Source organism: Scyliorhinus torazame, chromosome 18, assembly GCF_047496885.1.
Source record: "Scyliorhinus torazame isolate Kashiwa2021f chromosome 18, sScyTor2.1, whole genome shotgun sequence".
NCBI classification, from domain to species: Eukaryota; Metazoa; Chordata; class Chondrichthyes; order Carcharhiniformes; family Scyliorhinidae; genus Scyliorhinus; species Scyliorhinus torazame.
The window spans coordinates 116,851,503-116,871,295 of NC_092724.1; the positions used below are offsets into that span (position 1 = coordinate 116,851,503).

The window sequence follows — 19,793 nt, forward strand, 5'->3', positions numbered from 1 at the left end:
TCAAGCACTGGCTGGCGTGTTTTAAAGGATATCTCGGAACGGCCGAAAACACACCCACGGGAGAACAGAAATTGCGAATCCTGCACTCGAGGGTGAGCCCGGAAATTTACACCTTCATCGAGGACGCGGACGACTTTGATGCAGCAATGGAGCTGCTAAAAGGACATTATATTCACCCGGTAAACCAGGTTTACACCCGACATCTGCTAGCAACAAGGCGACAAATCCCCGGGGAATCGCTGGAAGAATTCTACCGTGCGCTCCTGGTGTTGGGAAGAAACTGCAGCTGCCCGCAAGTTTCGGCGAGCGACCACACAGAACTTTTGATCCGGGATGCTTTCGTGGCAGGTATGCTGTCCTCCCAAATCCGCCAGCGATTTCTGGAAAAAGACACCCTAGGCCTCATGGAGGCACGGGCCCTTGCTGGCTCCCTGGATGTGGCCTCCCGAAACGCCTGTGCTTACGTTCCCCACCGCGTGGCAGCCCCTTGGGCAGCGTGGAACCCCTCCGCAGCCGACCCCGAGACATCTCCCATCCCCCCACAAGCTTGTGCTGCAAGGCGGCCTGGCAACCCCGGGATGCCCCGCTGCCACTTTTGCGGGCAGGCCAAGCACCCCCGGCAGCGCTGCCCGGCCCGCACATCCACCTGCAAGGGATGCAGTAAAAAGGGCCACTTCGTGGTGGTATGCCAGGCCCTTGTGGTGGCCGCGGTCTCGGGTGGTGAATGCGGACCTCCACCACAACCCTCTCCACGATCCCCGTGTGGCCAGCGGGCGCCGCCATCTTCCTCCTCCAGGGCCACGTTCGGCCCCCGGGCGCCGCCATCTAGTCCCGCGGACGCCACCTGCGATGGATGGGCGCCGCCATTTTGTGCACCCCCAGCCATGTGCGACCAATGGGAGCCACCATCTTGGATGGATCCCAAGACTCCAGCTCGGCTGACCGCACACTGCTCGAAGAGAACACTCAACTGCTGTGATTAGCCTCGGTGACCCTGGACCAGCCCCGGCCTCGAACACTCTCACCTGCTACAACAACAGTACTAATCAACAGGCACGAGACGTCCTGCTTAATCGACTCTGGGAGCACAGAGAGCTTCATACAACCTGACACGGTAAGGCGCTGTTCTCTCCTCGTCCACCCCGTTAATCAAAAAATCTCCCTGGCCTCCGGTTCCCACTCAGTAGAGATAAAGGGGTTTGTGTAGCAAACCTCACGGTCCAGGGAAGGGAGTTTTAAAATTACCAGCTCTACGTCCTTCCCACCTGTGCGCGGCCACACTCCTTGGGTTTGACTTCCAGTGCAACCTCTAAAGTCTAACTTTCAAATTCGGCGGCCTCTCACTGTCTGCAGCCTCGCGACCCTCAAGGTCGATCCGCCTTCCCTGTTTGTGAACCTCACCCCAGATTGCAAACCCGTCGCCACCAGGAGCAGACGGAACAGTGCCCAGGATTGGATCTTTATTAGGTCAGAGGTCCAAAGGCTACTGAGGGAAGGAGTCATTGAAGCTAGCAACAGTCCCTGGAGAGCTCAAGTAGTGGTGGTAAAGACCGGGGAGAAGCATAGGATGGTCATCGACTACAGTCAGCCCATCAACAGGTTTACGCAGCTGGACGCGTACCCTTTCCCCCGCATATCCGACCTGGTAAACAGGATCGCGCATTATAAGGTCTTCTCCACGGTGGATCTTCAAGTCTGCCTACCACCAGCTCCCCATCCACACTAGTGACCGCAAGTACACTGCCTTCGAGGCAGATGGGGCGGCTCTACCACTTCTTAAGGGTTCCCTTCGGTGTCATTAACGGGGTCTCGGTCTTCCAGCGAGAGATGGACCGAATGGTTGACCGGTACGGTTTATGGGCAACATTGCCGTATCTCGATAATGTCACCATCTGCGGCCACGACCAGCAAGACCACAACATCAACCTCCGAAAATTCCTCCAGACCGCAAAGATCCTTAACCTTACGTATAACAAGGATAAATGCATGTTTAGCACCGACCGCCTAGCCATCCTCGGCTACGTAGTGCGAAATGGAGTTATAGGCCCCGACCCTGAACGCATGCGCCCCCTTATGGAGTTCCCGCTCCCTCCCTGCTCCAAGGCCCTGAAGCGCTGCCTAGGGTTTTTCTCTTACTATGCCCAGTGCGTCCCCAACTATGCAGAAAAGGCCCGTTCCCTGAACCAATCCACAATTTTTCCCCTGTCGATAGAGGCCCGCCAGGCCTTCAGCCGCATCAAAACAGACATTGCAAAGGCCACGATGCACGTCATCGACGAGTCCCTCCCCTTCCAGGTAGAGAGCGACGCATCTGACGTAGCTCTGGCGGCCACACTCAACCAAGCGGGCCTTCTTCTCACGTACCCTCCATGCTTCCGAAGTCTGCCACTCCTCAGTCAAAAAGGAGACCCGGGCCATAGTAGAAGCTGTGAGACATTGGAGGCATTACCTGACCGGCAGGAGATTCACTCTCCTCACTGACCAACGGTCGGTAGCTTTCATGTTCGGTAATGCACAGCGGGGCAAGATAAAAAACGATAAGATCTTGCGGTGGAGGATCGAACTCTCCACCTATAACTACGAGATCTTGTATCGTCCCGGGAAGCTAAACGTGCCTCCTGATGCCCTGTCCCGCGGCACATGTGCCACTGCACAAGTGGACCGCCTCCGAGCCCTCCACGAGGACCTCTGCCACCCGGGGGTCACTCGCTTCTTCCACTTTATCAAGACCCGCAACCTGCCCTACTCCACCGAGGAGGTCAGGACAGCCGCCAGGAATTGCCAAATCTGCGCGGAGTGCAAACCGCACTTTTACAGGCCAGAGAAAGCACACCTGATAAAGGCTTCCCGTCCCTTTGAACGCCTCAGTATGGACTTCAAAGGCCCCCTCCCCTCCACCGGCCGCAACACGTACTTCCTGAACGTGATTGACGAGTACTCCCTGTTCCCATTCGCCATCCCCTGCCCCGACATGACCACAACCACCGTCATCAAGGCCCTACATAGCATCTTTACGCTGTTCGGGTTCCCCGCTTACATACATAGTGATAGGGGGTCCTCCTTTATGTGCGACGAACTGCATCAATTCCTGCTCAGCAAGGGCATCGCCTCGAGCAGGACGACCAGTTACAACCCCCGGGATAACGGACAGGTAGAGAGGGAGAACGGAACGGTCTGGAAGACCGTCCTACTGGCCCTACGGTCCAGGAATCTCCCAGTCTCCCGCTGGGAGGAAGTCCTCCGAGATGCCCTCCACTCCATCCGGTCACTGCTTTGTACCACGACCAACCAAACACCTCACGAACGTCTCCTTGTCTGCCCCAGGAAGTCCTCCTCTGGGACCTCGCTCCCGACCTGGCTGGCATCTCCCGGACCCATCCTGCTCCGAAAACACGTGCGGGCGCACAAGTCGGACCCGTTGGTCGAGAGTGTCCATCTCCTCCACGCTAACCCCCTGTATGCCTACGTGGCGTACCCCGACGGCCGGCAAGATACGGTCTCCTTACGAGACCTGGCGCCCGCCGGATCCCCACGCACACCCCAGCCACCAGTCCCACACTCCCTCCCACTAGTGCACCTTACAGCTGACCCCTTCCCAGGAGGATTGGTCCTTCCGCCGGCCCCGTCTAGGCCCCGCCACCCACCGACGCACCTCGCAGACGCTCCCTTCCCAGGTCAACCGTTTTCCCCACCAGGGCCGTCTAGGGGTGTCGAAGCTGCCACAGAGATCGGGGCCACGCTCCCGGAGCCACAGACGCCCGAGCCTCCACCGGCGTCACCACCAGAGCTTCGACGATCACAGAGGACGACCAGGGCCCCCGATCGACTGATTGCTTCATTTTAAAGTGTATATAGTTAATTGTGAATCTGTAAATAGTACGACAATAAGACAAAAACACTGTACGGATGTATTACGGTACCTCCATAACTATAATTTCTACCACGTTACCATTTTGTAATATCAAGCCACCACCCCCGCTGGACTCTTTTTTAACAGGGGGTGAATGTGGTAGTCTGTGTCGAGGTATTACGGTACTTGGTAATGCTGGAACACCATTGGTAGATATTGTTTCCTATTGGTCAAGCTGTATGGTAGCGCCGCCCTGCAAGGCGGGGTATAAGAGCCCGTGCCACCCCAGCAACCTTTTTTCTGTACCTGAGCTGCTGGGGGAAACATCTAGCTTATTAAAGCCTTCAGTTGGACTACAACCTCGCTTTAGTGGTCATTGATCGTGCATCAGTACCCAACGGTTGTGTGTGGACTATAGAAAGGTTAATGCAGTTACAAGAATGGACTCTTATCCTATCTCACGTTTGGAGGATTGCATTGAGAAAGTGGGACAATCAGCTTTTATTTCCAAACTGGATTTATTTAAAGGTTACTGGCAGGTACCTTTCTCCAAAAGGGCGAACGGGATTTCAGCTTTTGTGACTCCAGATGGTATATACCAATTCAAAGTTATGCCATTTGGCATGACAAACGCACCAGCCACATTTCAACGGTTAACTAACAAAGTTGTTTCACGATTACCCAATTGTGCGGTATAACTCGACGATCTGGTAATTTTCAGCCAGACATGGACAGAACATTTGAAACATCTGATGGAGTTATTCGATCGACTTCAGGAGGCGGGTTTGGTAATAAACCTAGCCAAAAGTGCATTTGGAAAAGCCCAAGTCACTTTCCTTGAGGAGTTTCCGATACCCTCAAGCCGAAGGGAAATAATGCGATTTCTTGACATGAGTGGATTTGATCGAACATTTATGCAAAAGTATTGTCGCGTGATTGCTCCACTGATGGACTTGCTGAAGAAAAGTGGAAAATTTCAATGGACAGCGGACTTTCAGCAGGCATTTAACGGCCTGAAAGCTGTGATAACCAATGCTCCTGCGTTGGAGAATTACAAAGGACTCTGCGATCAGATTGAACTAAAGTATCTGACTTTAAAGAGAAATGCCGAGGCGAAGAGAAATGGATGGATCGTGCAGAGACCTTCTTGTTCAAAGAGACTGTCAATCAGGAAGGATTTCAGTTGGAGGAAGAAGAACAAAAATGGACTATATTATTGTACCTGTTTGCATGTGTTTTTTCTTTGAAACAAAAAAGTATATTTACTGTGTGCATTTCTTAAAGGATAGTGAAAAGGTGAAAAATGAAACCATCCTGAAGTTGATGGTTTATTTTTTTTTCCTGGGGGGAGGTGTCTTGTGAGAGTATCTTTAAGAAATGGGTGTTTATAAATAGGTGTATATATAAATATCTGTAGTGAGAATATCTTTAAGAAATGGGTGTTTCCTACTGCAGTGATGTCAGAGAGCGGGTGGAGCTGGGCTGTCTGTCAGCTTTTTACTTTTGTTATAGGCTGTTTGCTGCAGGGTGTGTTTTAGTTTTGTTTTCAGTGTTGGAGCTGAAGCCAGACAGAGCAGATGTACTGTTGATCTCTCTGCCATGAAAAGACTATCTCTTGATCATTTGGTGAATTCAGAATTATAAATGTTCTTAGTAGTAAATGTAAACCTATTGTGCTTCTGTTCAAAGGTGTTTCTTTTGTCTTCTGGATGTTTGGGAAGTTATTAAGGATTACATAGTGTTGTATTCTTTGGAAGTTGTATTTGAATTGATGGTTGCTAAGATTTTCACTGTATGTTTTAGAAAGGTTAACTTGAGTTCATAGAATAAACATTGTTTTGCTTTAAAAAATACTTTTCCATTTCTGCTGTATCATACCTGTAGAGTGGGCCGTGTGCTCCCCATACCACAATCTATTAAAAGTTGTGCGTCAGGTGAACTCCATGATACACTCTATTTGATACACAAATAACCCATAACATTAGGCCATTGAGTTGAATGATCAGCCATGATCATAAGTGGCAGACCAGGCTGGAAGGCCCGAATGGCCTCTTCCTGCTCCTATTTTCTATGTTTCTATGTAGATTTATTTATATAAATTATGTAACTCTAGAAAATAGATATCTATTTGGGTTTGAGTTGTGGAATTATGAGTTTTTCTCAATACTGCTGAACTCATCATCTGCTCTGGCCAAGCCCACTACCCCCACAGAGGTATTTCATATTTCATGCAACCAGTTATGTTATGGTCATTTGGGAAATTAGTAATGCAAAATTTAAAATCGTATATAAAATCACTTAATATTGCTTTCTCTAAATTTCACTTTCTACAAAAACATTGAGAGGAATATTGTGCTGGATTCTCCGCCGGTGGGATGCTCCATTTTGCTGGCAGTCCCGGGGTTTCCCGACAGCGTGGAGCTGCCCCACAATGGGAAACCCCAATGTCGGGCCGGCGTAACGGAGCATCCCGCCGGGGGGATGAAACAGAAATGTGGCGCGACGGGGCGGAGAATCCAGCCCATGATTTTATAAGAGTTTGCGCAAGCTTCGTAGCCCAGGATATTTCTTCTAACTTTGAAAACTTTGTTTAAAAAGATGTAGCTGTGTTCTGTTATCCATTCATTCATTCATCAAAGAAAATAATATGCTGGATCCAGGGTATTATGGAAGCTTTGATCGTAATCCTTTTGCTGCATTAACTAAATGAGAATAAATTGCCTTCCTTCATAAGGAGCCCTTAAATCGTATCTTCGAGAGCTACCAGAACCATTGATGACGTTTGAGTTGTATGATGAATGGATACAGGCTTCAAAGTAAGTATTTAATAATCGTTCCCTTCGATTTCATGCTGTATCCATTTATGATTTAAAGTTGATCCTATTTACTCTAGTCCTGGATCATGCTGAGTTAGACAATAAAGAAAATTCTTATCTGATTCTGGTAATTTCATAAAGCAGTCGTATACAGTGCATATTGCTCTGTGCATAATGATATGTTGTGTCATCTACTAATAATGTTCGTATGGAGAGGCAGCGGCGTAGTGGTTTTAATAAGGCTCGGGAAGCCCAAAGTAAGCAAACAGTAAACAACATTTATTTTGCAACAATTATATACATGAGTACCGGTCGAACCTCGCCAGGTACTCTCTCTCCTGGCGGTCGGCTGCACACTGGCCAACCCTTTATACAAGTACAGGTAAGCTACCCACCTTTAGTGGGGGAGCTTGTACTCCTCAAGGAGCATGGGGAAAACGATCATCCCCATACTGTATGACCTGTGCAGGTTATTACAATGGTATTGTCACAGGACATGTAATCCAGAGACTCAAGGTAATGTACTGGGGACCTGGGTTCGAATCCCACCATGGCAGGTGGTGAAATTTGAATTTCAATTAAAAAATCTGGAATTATCATGGACCATTGTCGATTGTCATAAAAACCCATCTGGTTCACTAATATCCCCGAGGGTCAGGAAGTCTGGTGTCCTCAGCTGGTCTGGCCAACGTGTGATTCCAGACCCACAAAACTGTGGTTTACTCTTAAATGCCCTCAGGAATGGGCAATAAATGTTGGCCCAACCAGCGACGCCCCACATCACATAAACAGATATTTTAAAAGTCAGAGGTTTGTTGCTTCCTCAGAAGCCCAGTTATGTGGAATCAACTTTCAATGCAAAGTCTTAATCCATTCAAAAATAAGCTGAATAAACACCTAGTTGAGAATTTGATCGAAGGCTACACAGAAAGGTTTAGTCTGAAGTGATCAAATACTTGATAGGACATGAAGGTTTCAGGAGTTAACTTGGTCAGAAGAGGGAAAGCTTTAACTGTGGAGGGCGCTGGGATGGATGAAAACATTGAAAGAATGAACATGCCGTTTAATTAGCATCCGTGTCTGCAATTAGTCATAGAATCATGGAAGAGACCATTTGGCCTGTTATGTCTGTTCAAGTTCTCTCCCTCAAGTCACAAATGTCCTGATTCCTTCCAGTGTTCCTTTTCAACTGACCAACCAATAACATCCAGGTCTCCAGTGTCCCACTTCTGGGAAAATGCCCAGTTTTTCAGTGTCTCCGAGCTACCCTCGTCGCTTTCCACATTTTAGATATTTTTATCCAGGAGAAAAATGGCCTCTTTCCTCACAAGAATTCTGTATAGAGAGTCAGGCCCTGTAAGCCTGCCTGGAGTGCTGACCCCTCACTCTGTTGCTGAGAAGCTGCCTCCAAACCCTTAAACTGGTCTCTGCCACCAAATGGGAAAGTGGAATCTTTAAATCAGTCTCCTTTAAAATGCCACAATTCGGCTCTTAATGAGCCTGATTGGCTCGCCAGTCTGGTACAGGATGGTAGCTCTGCTGGCACCCAACCCCATCTTCACAAAAATGGCCAGGAGGTGGGATGGAACCAAGGAACCTGCAAGCCAGGCGGTGAGGCTACCTTTAGCTCCCACCAACTTGCAGGCTGAAAATCCAGCCCTGGTTCTGTATCAGGCAGCAACCGGTTACATAGATACATGAGGAATAGCAGAAAATCCACAGACAACATTGGTCCATACGGCTTAATTTGATGCACTTCCCAATGATTAGTTGAAGCGTGACAAAAGCAAAAGTCTTGGGAAGTGGCTAATTACCCAGTCACTCCGAATGATGTCCAGCATGTGGAGAATAAGGGACCTGGAGAAGTTTAATTATAGAAGGAAAACACAGATGAGCAAAATCATGTGGAGAGAGCTAGACATAAATATCATTAGAAACGCGCTCCAAAGCAATAAAGATCAGTGTTGAGTTAGCAAGTAAACTATAGGTGAAATTATATAACCGTGCAAATATATTCAGAGGCAAGTGATGAACTATCGAAACAAAATATTATTGTTCTTTTAGAAACGGTCAAATTTCCATTGTTTACGGAAAATTACTTTCTTGTGGCATAGCTTTAAGAAATATTAAAATTTTTGAACTAGAAACCAGAATAATGAACACAATATTTGTATGGATGCATAAATGTTACTCTCTGTTTGAAATGACCAGCATTCAGGAACAGGACAAACGGCTTCAAGCATTATGGAATGCATGTGAGAAATTACCCAAGGCAAATTATAACAATTTCAGGTAAGTGTAAATACTAGCTTCAATAGCGTAATTGTATGTAATTAAGAGTTGCCTCCTACTTATTTTATCATTGGTGAAGTGAAAAGAATAATTCTGTGGATTACTAAAACAGTACGACTGAATGAGTGCACAGGAAACCTGTTCCAGAGCCTATCAAAAAGCAAGGCTTTATTGGCTGTTTTCAGGAAACTATTGAGGAATATTGTGGGCAGTGCTGAAGAATTCTTGATTTGGACCAGCAGTTAGTTCTGTTTTCACCTTAACACTTCATGTTAGGGTGGAATAATAACACCATGGCCCAGGGACCCTATTGCCAAAACTGATCAGACACAAATAATACACACACACACACAGACTTGCATCTGTTTTTTCTGAGCAATTTCCGATGGTAGATTCTTCACCAACTCATTCGGTGTAGCAAACTTTGTAGGGGACAGTGCAGAAAATGAGCTCCAAATCCTCGCCCCCTTTTTGATGACACTAAATGGGTAAGTAGGGGGTTTAAATGTCCCAAAGCTTCTTTAAAAACTGCTATGTACAGAAGGTAAGCGGGCAGAGTGGATGAGGCAAGTGAGTAAGGGGGTAGAGTGGATGAGGTATGTGGGTAAGGACGTAGGATGGGTGAGGTAAGTGACCAATGGTATAAGGTGGCAGGTGAGTAGAGTGGCAGGTGGGTGTGGTGGGTAGATGTGTGAGGTGAGCAGGGTCGCAGGTGGGTGAGATAAGTAGATGAGTCGGGCAGCAGTTGGGTCAGGTCCTGGGGAGCAAGGGAATTTTCTATTGGAAGCTCAAACATCCTTGCAATTCACACGGAGTCCTTGCTTTGGGATTTCCATGGGGTCACATAGTCTTCCAGCGTACGTCCAAAGTCTGTCCATCCAGGGACTAGAAAATCTTGGCCCATTTTTCACTTGACCTTCTCACCTAAAATTTAATCAGTTAAATTCTCCTGTGGCATAATATCAAAGAGTAAACATGCAACAAAAGTGAATTCAACTAATTCTTCATTCAACAAAAGCGACTGAAAACCAGGGAAACTGGTGAAAATTTGGCTGTCTACTTCCATCACTGCATACTTTTTCCTCGGCTCATCTATAAAAACCTTCACCCTAATCTGTGGCATGTACAAACTTGACAATCCTGGCCAGTGTCATTCTCCATCCTCCAGAAGCTTCAATTCATTAAAATTCAGTTGCCTATAGGCTTTCCTTGTGTTTAAATTCCTTCATGACCTCAGTCCTCTCTGTCTTAGAAACTTCCTCGAGCCCTGCCAACCTACCCAACACCCATCACTGCCTCCTTCTGCACCACAAACTCTCCTAACCTCCAATGTTTGGGTTTTGTGAGACCCTTCCATCCTTTACTCAACCATGAGCAGTCAACTGCAGTCCATGGTCTAAAATTCCTTAAGTTGGCATTCCAATTCTCCACCTTTCCATTCTCCTTTACAATTCAACTTAATAGCTAGGTTTTTAGTCTGTCTTCCTAATATCCACTTAAATCTCTCCTAATAGCCCTCCTAATGTCCACCTAATATCCTCCTCCTAATATCTTCCTAATATCCTCCTAATATCCACTTCTTTGTCTCGAGCCAGCATTCATTTATTTCTGATTGGTTTCTCTGAAGCACCCTGGCAATTTCTATGTTAAATATGGTTGAATAGTTGCAAGTTATTGAAATGACATTCAGGTTTTTCTTTATTTAAGAAAATGCAGTGATTAACACAATGCAATGTATCGTCAATCTGCAGATACTTGATAAAATTTCTCGCCAAACTAACGGATTATCAAGATGCCAACAAAATGACACCTGGTAACATGGCAATTGTTCTGGGCCCCAATCTACTTTGGACAGCCAATGAAGGGTAAGAATTTTTCACCTTATGATATTTAGTATAATATAAATATATTAGCCTCATTTTAAGGAACATGTGAATTTTGATCCATCAGTTGTGCAGATCCTTGGAATGGCTTCTAATTTAGAACCAGTTTGTGATTCCAAAAATCAGGGCACTACTCTGATTAGCTAAAAACAAAGTCAGTTAAATTGCAGATTGACTGATCCAGCAACCCACTCTTGACTTTCATATGTGTCACTGTATGACATCAATTGGTACATTTACCCACTGAGAATATGGAGGTTCATTCTTTTGAAAGTGCAAGCATTTTCTGGATAATTTGTTTGCTAAAATGCAGTTAACTAGGTCAGTTCCTTTCTGTCTCTAGGTCTATGACTGAAATGATGACAACAGTCTCAATACAGATTGTGGGGATCATCGAACCCATAATACAACATGCCGATTGGTTCTTCGCAGGAGGTAATTGCTGAATTGGACTCTGATTAGGAAGCTCTCTGGGCAGATTTCCTTTCTGCTGTGTTCCCTCTAATTTCCTTTCGCTGTGCGTGGCCTTTTATTACACTGCATGGTGCAACGTGATCGCACGTATGCACATCTTCAGGGGGACCCCATATTGAGCACAGCCTGTTTGTCCACTGCACGGTAAATCATGGCTTGCTGCATGGTCATGCACCCATGTAGCTTAGAGAAAATGTTGTCAGTCAGGATACTACATCAGTAGTACTTGCAGGAGGTCAGATCCATTTTCTGAACCGGCTGGTGGGGTGTGGGTAGGAAACGAGTACCATGAGGCCACCCGAAGCTGTAGATAACCATAATACAGGCCATACTCTGGATCCAGATAGAAGTAGGTTCAGTGAAGCTGGGATGGTTGAAACGGGGAGTTTGGTGGGGGGAAGAGTAAGTTCCATTCTTTGCAGCAGGAGAGGACCAATTATATCGACACTAGGATTGGCCTGGAGTCTTCATGAATTAAAGATCAATCTCCAGGACACTGCTAGAGAATCCTAGAGAAAAATCATTGGGAAATTTAAAAAGATGGGTTCTGCTTAATTAGTTTTCTTTGAACATTTCTCTTTACCACATGTCAGTATATTGAAAATGTGAAAAGGAAGGCTGTTTATCTGATAGTCGAGTAAATTGGGTCATGGATCTTTTTGCTTTCCAACTGGCATAGGAAGGCAGTATGTCACCAGAGTGGATGTTTTGGGCAATAATGGTTGAAGTGTGAGGGAATGTCATGGGATGAAATCTCCAGGAATACATTTAATCACAGTTGGCAACCCCAAGTACAGAATAACACCCTAGCCCTCCTGGCTCCTCAAAAATCAATTAAAACGTGTTTTCTGGACTCCTCCACGGAATATTCACAAATCATGCCCCATCCACTTATGTGCTAAAATAGGATTAGTAGGCAGCTTGAAATGAGCTCCCTCCACACACAACCCCACACACCCTTACATCCAAGCTGCAAAGTTCAATTCCAACTATTAGGCATTGATGATTGAAATTCTACCCTCCCTCTGCTGGCTACAATAATTCATGTGAAATAAAATGAATCAGACCCTTTATCAGCCCAAGTGTTCCCAGATTCAAGAGAGCTCATTGCTGAGCAATTAATTAACAGAGGATGACAGTAAGCAATGATTTTCTATTTTCGCAGTGGATGGTGGCATGTGTTGGTTTCATGTGACACCTTGATGCTACTTCTAGATATATTAATTGAAATGGAAGGCAGAAGGTTAGTGAATCAGTCTGAAGGCAGAGAAAACAAGGGTTAGAAAATAAAAGAAAGAAGTTGGCAGTGCTCAAAGGTATACATTTCAAAGCAAGGAGTGTACAGAAAATGAAGCAGATGGGCTGAGGGCATAGATAGAAACATGGGAGTATGGCACCAGAGCTATTTCAGAAACATGGCTGAGTGAGGGACAGGAATGGCAGCTCCGCATTCTTGGCTACCAGGTTTCCAGACAAGATAGAGAGGGGGATCTAAAAAGGAGGGGAAGAATGAAAATTTTGGTCGAAGAAACAATTACAGTTGTGAGGAGGAATGGTATATTAGAAGCGTCATCAATTGAGGCCACATGGATTGAGCAAAAGAACACAAAAGAGTCAGTGGGACTACTGTGAGTGTACAATAGACCCCTCAAACAATCAGAGGGAGATAGTGGAGCAAATATATAGGCATACCACTGATAAGTGCAAAAACAACAGAGCAGCAATAGGAAAGGATTTTAACCATCCAATATTAACTGGGATAGTTTCCAAGATTAAAAAGGCATATGGAATCCTTTATTAATCAAGGCATATAATATAAGAATGGGGAGGTTATGCTAGAACCATATAATTCATTAGTTAGGCTACAGCTTGAGTACTGTGTGAAGTTCTGGTTACCTCATTACTGAAAGGATGTAATTGCATTAGGGAGGGTACAGAGGAGATTTACGAGAATGCTGCCAGGACTGGAAAAGTGGCAGGGCTATGAGGAAAGATTGGGTAGGTTCTCTTTGGAACAGAAGAGGCTGAGTGGAGATTTTAATTGAGGTGTACATGGTTGTGAGGGGCCTGGATGGAGTGGATGGGAAGGGTCTATTTCCCTTAGCAGAGAGATCAGTGACTATTAGGGCATAGATTTAAAGTGATTGCTAGAAGAATTTGAGGGGAGATGAGGAGCACGTTTTTCATCCAAAGGGTTCTGGGGTTCTGGAACACACTGCCTGAAAGGGTAATAGAGCCATAAACCCTCAACTCATTTGAAAGGTATCTGGATATGCACTGGAAGTGCGGTAACTTCCAGGGCTATGACTCAAGTGGTGGAAAATAGGATTAAACTTGGGGGTCTCATTTTTCCACCGGCACAAACATGATGGGCAGAGTGGCCTCTTTCTGTACCATAAACGTTTCTACATTTTCCAAATTTTCTAAATATGTGTCAGGGAGGAATGTGAGGAGGGAGCGAAGGGGTGCCAATAAGTGAATTGCTCCTTCAGAGAGCCAGCACAGACACGGTGGGCCAAATGGCCATCTTCTGTGCTGTAACAACTTTGTGATTCAATGATTTTATGATTCTGTTCTATGCATACATAAAATAAATGAATAAATGATCTTTATTGTCACAAGTAGGCTTACATTAACACTGCAATGAAGTTACTGTGAAAAGCACCTAGTTGCCACATTCCGGTGCCTGTTCGGGTACCCAGAGGGAGAATTCAGAATTCTCAGCTGGTACGGGAATTGAACCCGCGCTGCTGGCCTTGTTCTGCACCACAAACCAGCTGTTTAGCCCACTGAGCTAAATCAGCCCCCTGTGATAAATAGTGATGTGAGATTGTTTACGCCAACCTCAGAGGGCAGGCGGGGCCTCAGTTTAAGGTCTCATTTTAAAGATGGCACCTCCAACGCTGCAGCACTCCCTCAGCATTACCAGTCCAGATTTTGTAAGCAAGTCTCTGGAGTGCAGAATGCAAACATTCCATTCCTCAATCAGACAATTCCTCCCCGGAGTTTCAAAATGCAGCAAAAGAACATATCTAAATATATACATCAGGTTTTGATTGTTGAATAGACTACAAAGTTTAACTGTGTGTTTTAATGTTAGTGACTGGCTTAGAAATGCAGGCTGCATGCAGGGAGCAACACAATAGCAGCTAGATTAGCGTCTGCAAAGTGTGCTACCTCATTCCTTACTCAAATCACCTCCCTCTGGTGTCTGCTGTGGGGCAGGAGAGCACCTTGCTGTTACTTCCCATTGCTCTGAGCTTATGAAGCTTTTTATTCGGCTCAGCAACAACTCTGGTAAGTTAAGTTGGCCTTGTTTCAGAGTTATCGGCTTATATAAGTTTAATAGCTTCACCCGGGCATTCAGTTCAGTTTGGAATCTTTCCTCCGGGTCACTGACTGCTCCTTAAAGTCAATTCACTCACTAGATGGTCAATCTGTTTCATCAAATTTCTCTTATCTGCTTTCAAAGTCTGGATTTGCTCTTCCATGTTGCATATCTCAACCTTCATCTTGTTCAGATTGGACCGAAGTTCAAAAGATTAATCAGTTAATTCTGCTTCCAAGCAACTGTTACATCATCAATAGTGGGCAGCAGGGTAGCGCAAGTAGCTAGCACTGTGGCTTCACAGCGCTAGGGTCCCAGGTTCGATTCCTTGCTGGGTCACTGTCTCTGCGGAGTCTGCACCTTCTCCCCGTGTCTGCGTGGGTTTCCTCCGGGTACTCCGGTTTCCTCCCACAGTCCAAAGACGTGCAGGTTAGGTGGATTGACCATGATAAATTGCCCTTAGTGACCAAAAAGTTTAGGTGGGGTTATTGGTTTACGGGAAGTGAGGGCTTAAGTGGGTCGGTGCAGACCCGATGGGCCGAGTGGCCTCTGTCTGCACTGTATGTTCTATGTTCAATTCTTCCTTCTGTTCCAGGCATTTGGCACAATGCATATGAGATACTTCTGATGCTTTAACTGATGGGTACTTGTAGTGTGAAGGACCTTCAACTGGTTTTCGTTTTCTTTGTAAAGCTCAATTGCTTCATCTTGATAGTTCTTGTATTTCAACTGAATCTCCCCGACTTTGCTTTGCTGTTCTTCCATTCTGTTTTCAAAACAGTTTTCATTTCCTCATGATACTGAAGAATTATGGATTCCTTTTGCATTTTATCTGAAAGAAAATCAGCTATTCTTTCAGTTTTTTTATTGACCTCTTGCCAATTCATGGGGTTCTTTGGTGCATTGCTTTGTCACTACTGATAGTTCTACTGCAACTTTTTCTGAAGTTGTATTCAACAACTTTTTAAACTCCTTGTGCATATTCCAGGGCTACGTAGTCTTTCAGGGCAGTACCTTTTCTTTTTTAAAAAATATATTTTATTGAAAATGTTTTCCAAACAACAATTTTTTCCCTCTTACAAAGCAAACGTAACAGTAAAGAAATGTTTTAACAATACACAAATAACTAAACCCCATAATCTTTTAACATAAACTAAACTAGAAACCCTCCCCCCCCCCTCCCCCCCCCTCCCCCCTGGGTTGCTGCTGCTGGTCATCTGTCTTCCCTCTAACGTTCCCCTAGGTAGTCGAGAAATGGCTGCCACCGCCTGGTGAACCCTTGAGCCGATCCTCTCAGGGCAAACTTTATCTGCTCCAGTTTAATGAACCCCGCCATATCGTTTACCCAGGCCTCCAGTCCGGGGGGTTTCGCCTCCTTCCACATGAGTAGGATCCTACGCTGGGCTACTAGGGACGCAAAGGCCACAACGTCGGCCTCTTTCGCCTCCTGCACTCCCGGCTCATCCGCAACTCCAAATAGAGCTAGCCCCCAGCCTGGTTTGACCCGGGTCTTCACCACCTTCGAAATCACTCCCGTCACTCCCTTCCAATACCCCTCCAGTGCCGGGCACGCCCAAAACATATGTGCGTGGTTTGCCGGGCTCCCGCTGCACCTCCCACATTTGTCCTCCACTCCAAAGAACCTGCTCAATCTTGCTCCCGTTATGTGTGCTCTATGTAGCACCTTAAATTGAATCAGGCTAAGCCTGGCGCATGAGGAAGAGGAATTTACCCTGCTTAGGGCATCAGCCCACATACCCTCCTCTATCTCCTCCCCTAGTTCTTCTTCCCACTTTCCTTTTAGTTCGCCCACCAACTCCTCCCCGTCTTCCCTCATCTCTCGGTATATCTCTGACACCTTGCCCTCTCCGACCCACACCCCTGAAAGCACTCTGTCCTGAGTCCCCTGTGTCGGGAGCAGCGGAAATTCCCTCACCTGTTGTCTAGTAAACGCCCTCACCTGCATATATCTCAGGAAGTTTCCCCGGGGCAACTTATACTTTTCCTCCAATGCTCCCAAGCTCGCAAAAGTCCCATCTATAAATAAATCTCCCACCCTCCTAATTCCCAACTGGTGCCAGCTCTGAAATCCTCCATCCATTCTTCCTGGGGAGAACCTATGGTTGTTCCTAATTGGGGACCCCACCAGGGCACCCCGCACCCCTCTCTGTCGCCTCCACTGTCTCCAGATATTCAATGTTGCCGCCACCACCGGGTTCGTGTTAAACTGTTTTGGCGAGAACGGTAGCGGCGCCATCACCAGCGCCTCTAAACTCGTCCCTTTACAGAACTTTCTCTCCAGTCTTTTCCACGCCGCTCCCTCGCCCTCCATCATCCATTTACGTATCATTGCCACATTGGCGGCCCAATAGTAATCGCCCAAGTTCGGTAGTGCCAATCCTCCTCTGTCCCTGCTACGCTGAAGGAACCCCCTCCTTACTCTCGGAACTTTCTCTGCCCACACGAAGCTCGTGATGCTCCTGTCTATTTTATTGAAAAAGGTCTTAGTGATTAGTATAGGGAGACATTGAAATACAAATAAGAACCTCGGGAGGACCATCATCTTAATTGCCTGCACCCTGCCCGCCAGCGACAGAGGCTGCATGTCCCACCTCTTGAAGTCCTCCTCCATTTGTTCTACCAGCCATGTCAGATGAAGTCTGTGCAAGGTTCCCCAGCTCCTAGCGATCTGAATCCCCAGGTATCGGAAGTTTCTTTCCACTTTCCTTAGAGGCAGGCCTTCTATCTCTCTACTCTGGTCCCCTGGATGTATCACAAATAATTCACTCTTCCCCATGTTTAGCCTATACCCCGAGAAATCCCCGAACTCCCTCAACATTCGCATAACCTCTATCATCCCCCCCGCTGGGTCCAACACGTATAACAATAGGTCATCTGCATATAGCGAGACTCGGTGTTCTTCTCCCCCTCTAATCACCCCTCTCCATTTCCTGGAGTCTCTCAACGCCATGGCCAGAGGTTCAATTGCCAACGCGAACAACAATGGAGACAGCGGGCATCCCTGTCTTGTTCCCCTATATAGTCGGAAATACTCCGATCTTTGTCGACCCGTAACTACACTTGCCGTTGGAGCCCCATAAAGAAGTTTGACCCAGCTAATAAACCCGTTCCCGAACCCAAACCTCCTTAACACTTCCCATAAATACTCCCACTCCACCCTATCAAATGCCTTCTCTGCATCCATTGCCGCCACTATCTCTGCCTCCCCCTCCACTGGGGGCATCATTATCACCCCTAATAGTCGTCGCACGTTAACATTCAGTTGTCTCCCTTTTACGAACCCTGTCTGGTCTTCGTGCACCACCCCCGGGACACAGTCCTCTATCCTCGATGCCAGTACCTTTGCCAGCAATTTGGCGTCCACGTTCAATAATGAAATAGGTCTATAGGACCCGCACTGCAACGGATCTTTATCCCTCTTCAAAATTAGCGATATCGTCGCCTCCGACATTGTCAGGGGTAAAGTCCCTCCTTCCCTAGCCTCATTGAACGTCCTCACCATCAACGGGGCCAACAAGTCCACATATTTTCTGTAAAATTCCACCGGGAACCCGTCTGGTCCCGGAGCCTTCCCTGCTTGCATGCTTCCCAGTCCCTTAATAACCTCGTCCACCCCAATCGGTGCCCCCAGGCCTACCACCTCCTGCTCCTCCACCCTCGGGAACCTCAATTGATCCAGGAACTGCCGCATCCCCTCCTCTCCCTCTGGGGGTTGAGACCTATACAGTCCCTCATAAAAAGTCTTGAACACCTCATTTATCTTCCCTGCTCTTCGCACCGTGTCTCCCTTTTCGTCTCTAATTCCTCCTATCTCCCTCGCTGCTGTCCTCTTTCGTAATTGATGAGCCAGCAGGCGACTAGCCTTTTCCCCATATTCATACCTCCTCCCCTGTGCCTTCCTCCACAGCACCTCCGCCTTTCTGGTGGTCAGAAGGTCAAACTCTGTCTGGAGTCGTCTCCTCTCCCTGTACAGTCCCTCCTCCGGGGTCTCTGCAAATTCCCTATCCACCCTTAAAATCTCCCCCAGTAATCTTTCCCTTTCCTTGGCCTCTGTTTTCCTTTTGTGGGCCCCAATGGAGATCAGCTCTCCTCTGACCACCGCTTTCAGTGCTTCCCATACCACTCCCACAGGGACCTCGCCGTCGTCATTGATCTCCAGGTATCTCTCAATACACCCCTGCACTCTTGCACACACTCCCTCATCCACCATCAATCCCACATCTAATCGCCAGAGTGCTCTCTGCTCCCTTTCCTCTCCTAATTCCAGGTCCACCCAATGTGGGGCACGGTCCGAAACCGCTATGGCTGAATACTCAGCTTCTTCCACCCTAGAGATCAACGACCTTCCCAAAACAAAAAAATCTATCCGGGAGTACACTTTATGGACATGGGAGAAGAAGGAGAACTCCCTAGCCCTAGGTCTAAGAAATCGCCATGGATCCACTCCCCCCATTTGGTCCATAAACCCCTTAAGCACCTTGGCCGCTGCCGGCCTTCTTCCGGTCCTTGAGCTGGATCTATCTAGCCCCGGGCCCAGCACAGTATTAAAGTCCCCTCCTAAAATCAAATTTCCTACCTCCAGGTCCGGTATACGCCCCAGCATCCGTCTCATAAATCCCGCATCGTCCCAGTTCGGGGCATATACATTAACCAACACGACCTCCATTCCCTCCAGCCTGCCACTCACCATTACATATCTACCTCCGCTATCTGCTACGATGTTCTTTGCTTCAAATACTACCCGTTTCCCCACCAAAATGGCCACCCCTCTGTTCTTTGCGTCTAGTCCTGAGTGGAACACCTGTCCCACCCATTCTTTCCTTAACCTAACTTGGTCCACCACCTTTAGGTGCGTCTCTTGGAGCATAACCACGTCTGCCCTTAGTCCTTTCAAATGCGCGAGCACTCGGGCCCTTTTTATCGGTCCGTTCAGGCCTCTCACGTTCCACGTGATCAGCCTCACTAGGGGGCTACCTGCCCCCCTCCCGTGTCGACTAGCCATTACCTTCTCTAGGCCAGTCCCATATCCCGCCTCCGCGCTCCCACTCGCTCCCCCAGCGTCGCATACCATCCCCGTCCACCCACTCTAGCCATTTCCTTTGGATTTCCGCAGCAGCGACCCAGTTGCC

At 47.2% G+C, this 19,793-nt stretch overlaps 1 protein-coding gene across 11 annotated transcripts in view; it reads left to right on the forward strand.

The window, feature by feature from the left end:
• The window catches only part of arhgap44a (Rho GTPase activating protein 44a), a 486,303-nt gene that overhangs the window by 406,329 nt on the left and 60,181 nt on the right, over window positions 1-19,793 (forward strand). For all 11 annotated transcript variants that reach the window (XM_072483177.1, XM_072483178.1, XM_072483181.1 and 8 more), the window contains 4 exons: window positions 6,585-6,666; window positions 8,878-8,958; window positions 10,710-10,823; window positions 11,185-11,276. In XM_072483177.1, coding sequence (XP_072339278.1) covers window positions 6,585-6,666; window positions 8,878-8,958; window positions 10,710-10,823; window positions 11,185-11,276 — 369 coding nt within the window. The remainder of the gene's footprint in view (window positions 1-6,584; window positions 6,667-8,877; window positions 8,959-10,709; window positions 10,824-11,184; window positions 11,277-19,793) is intronic.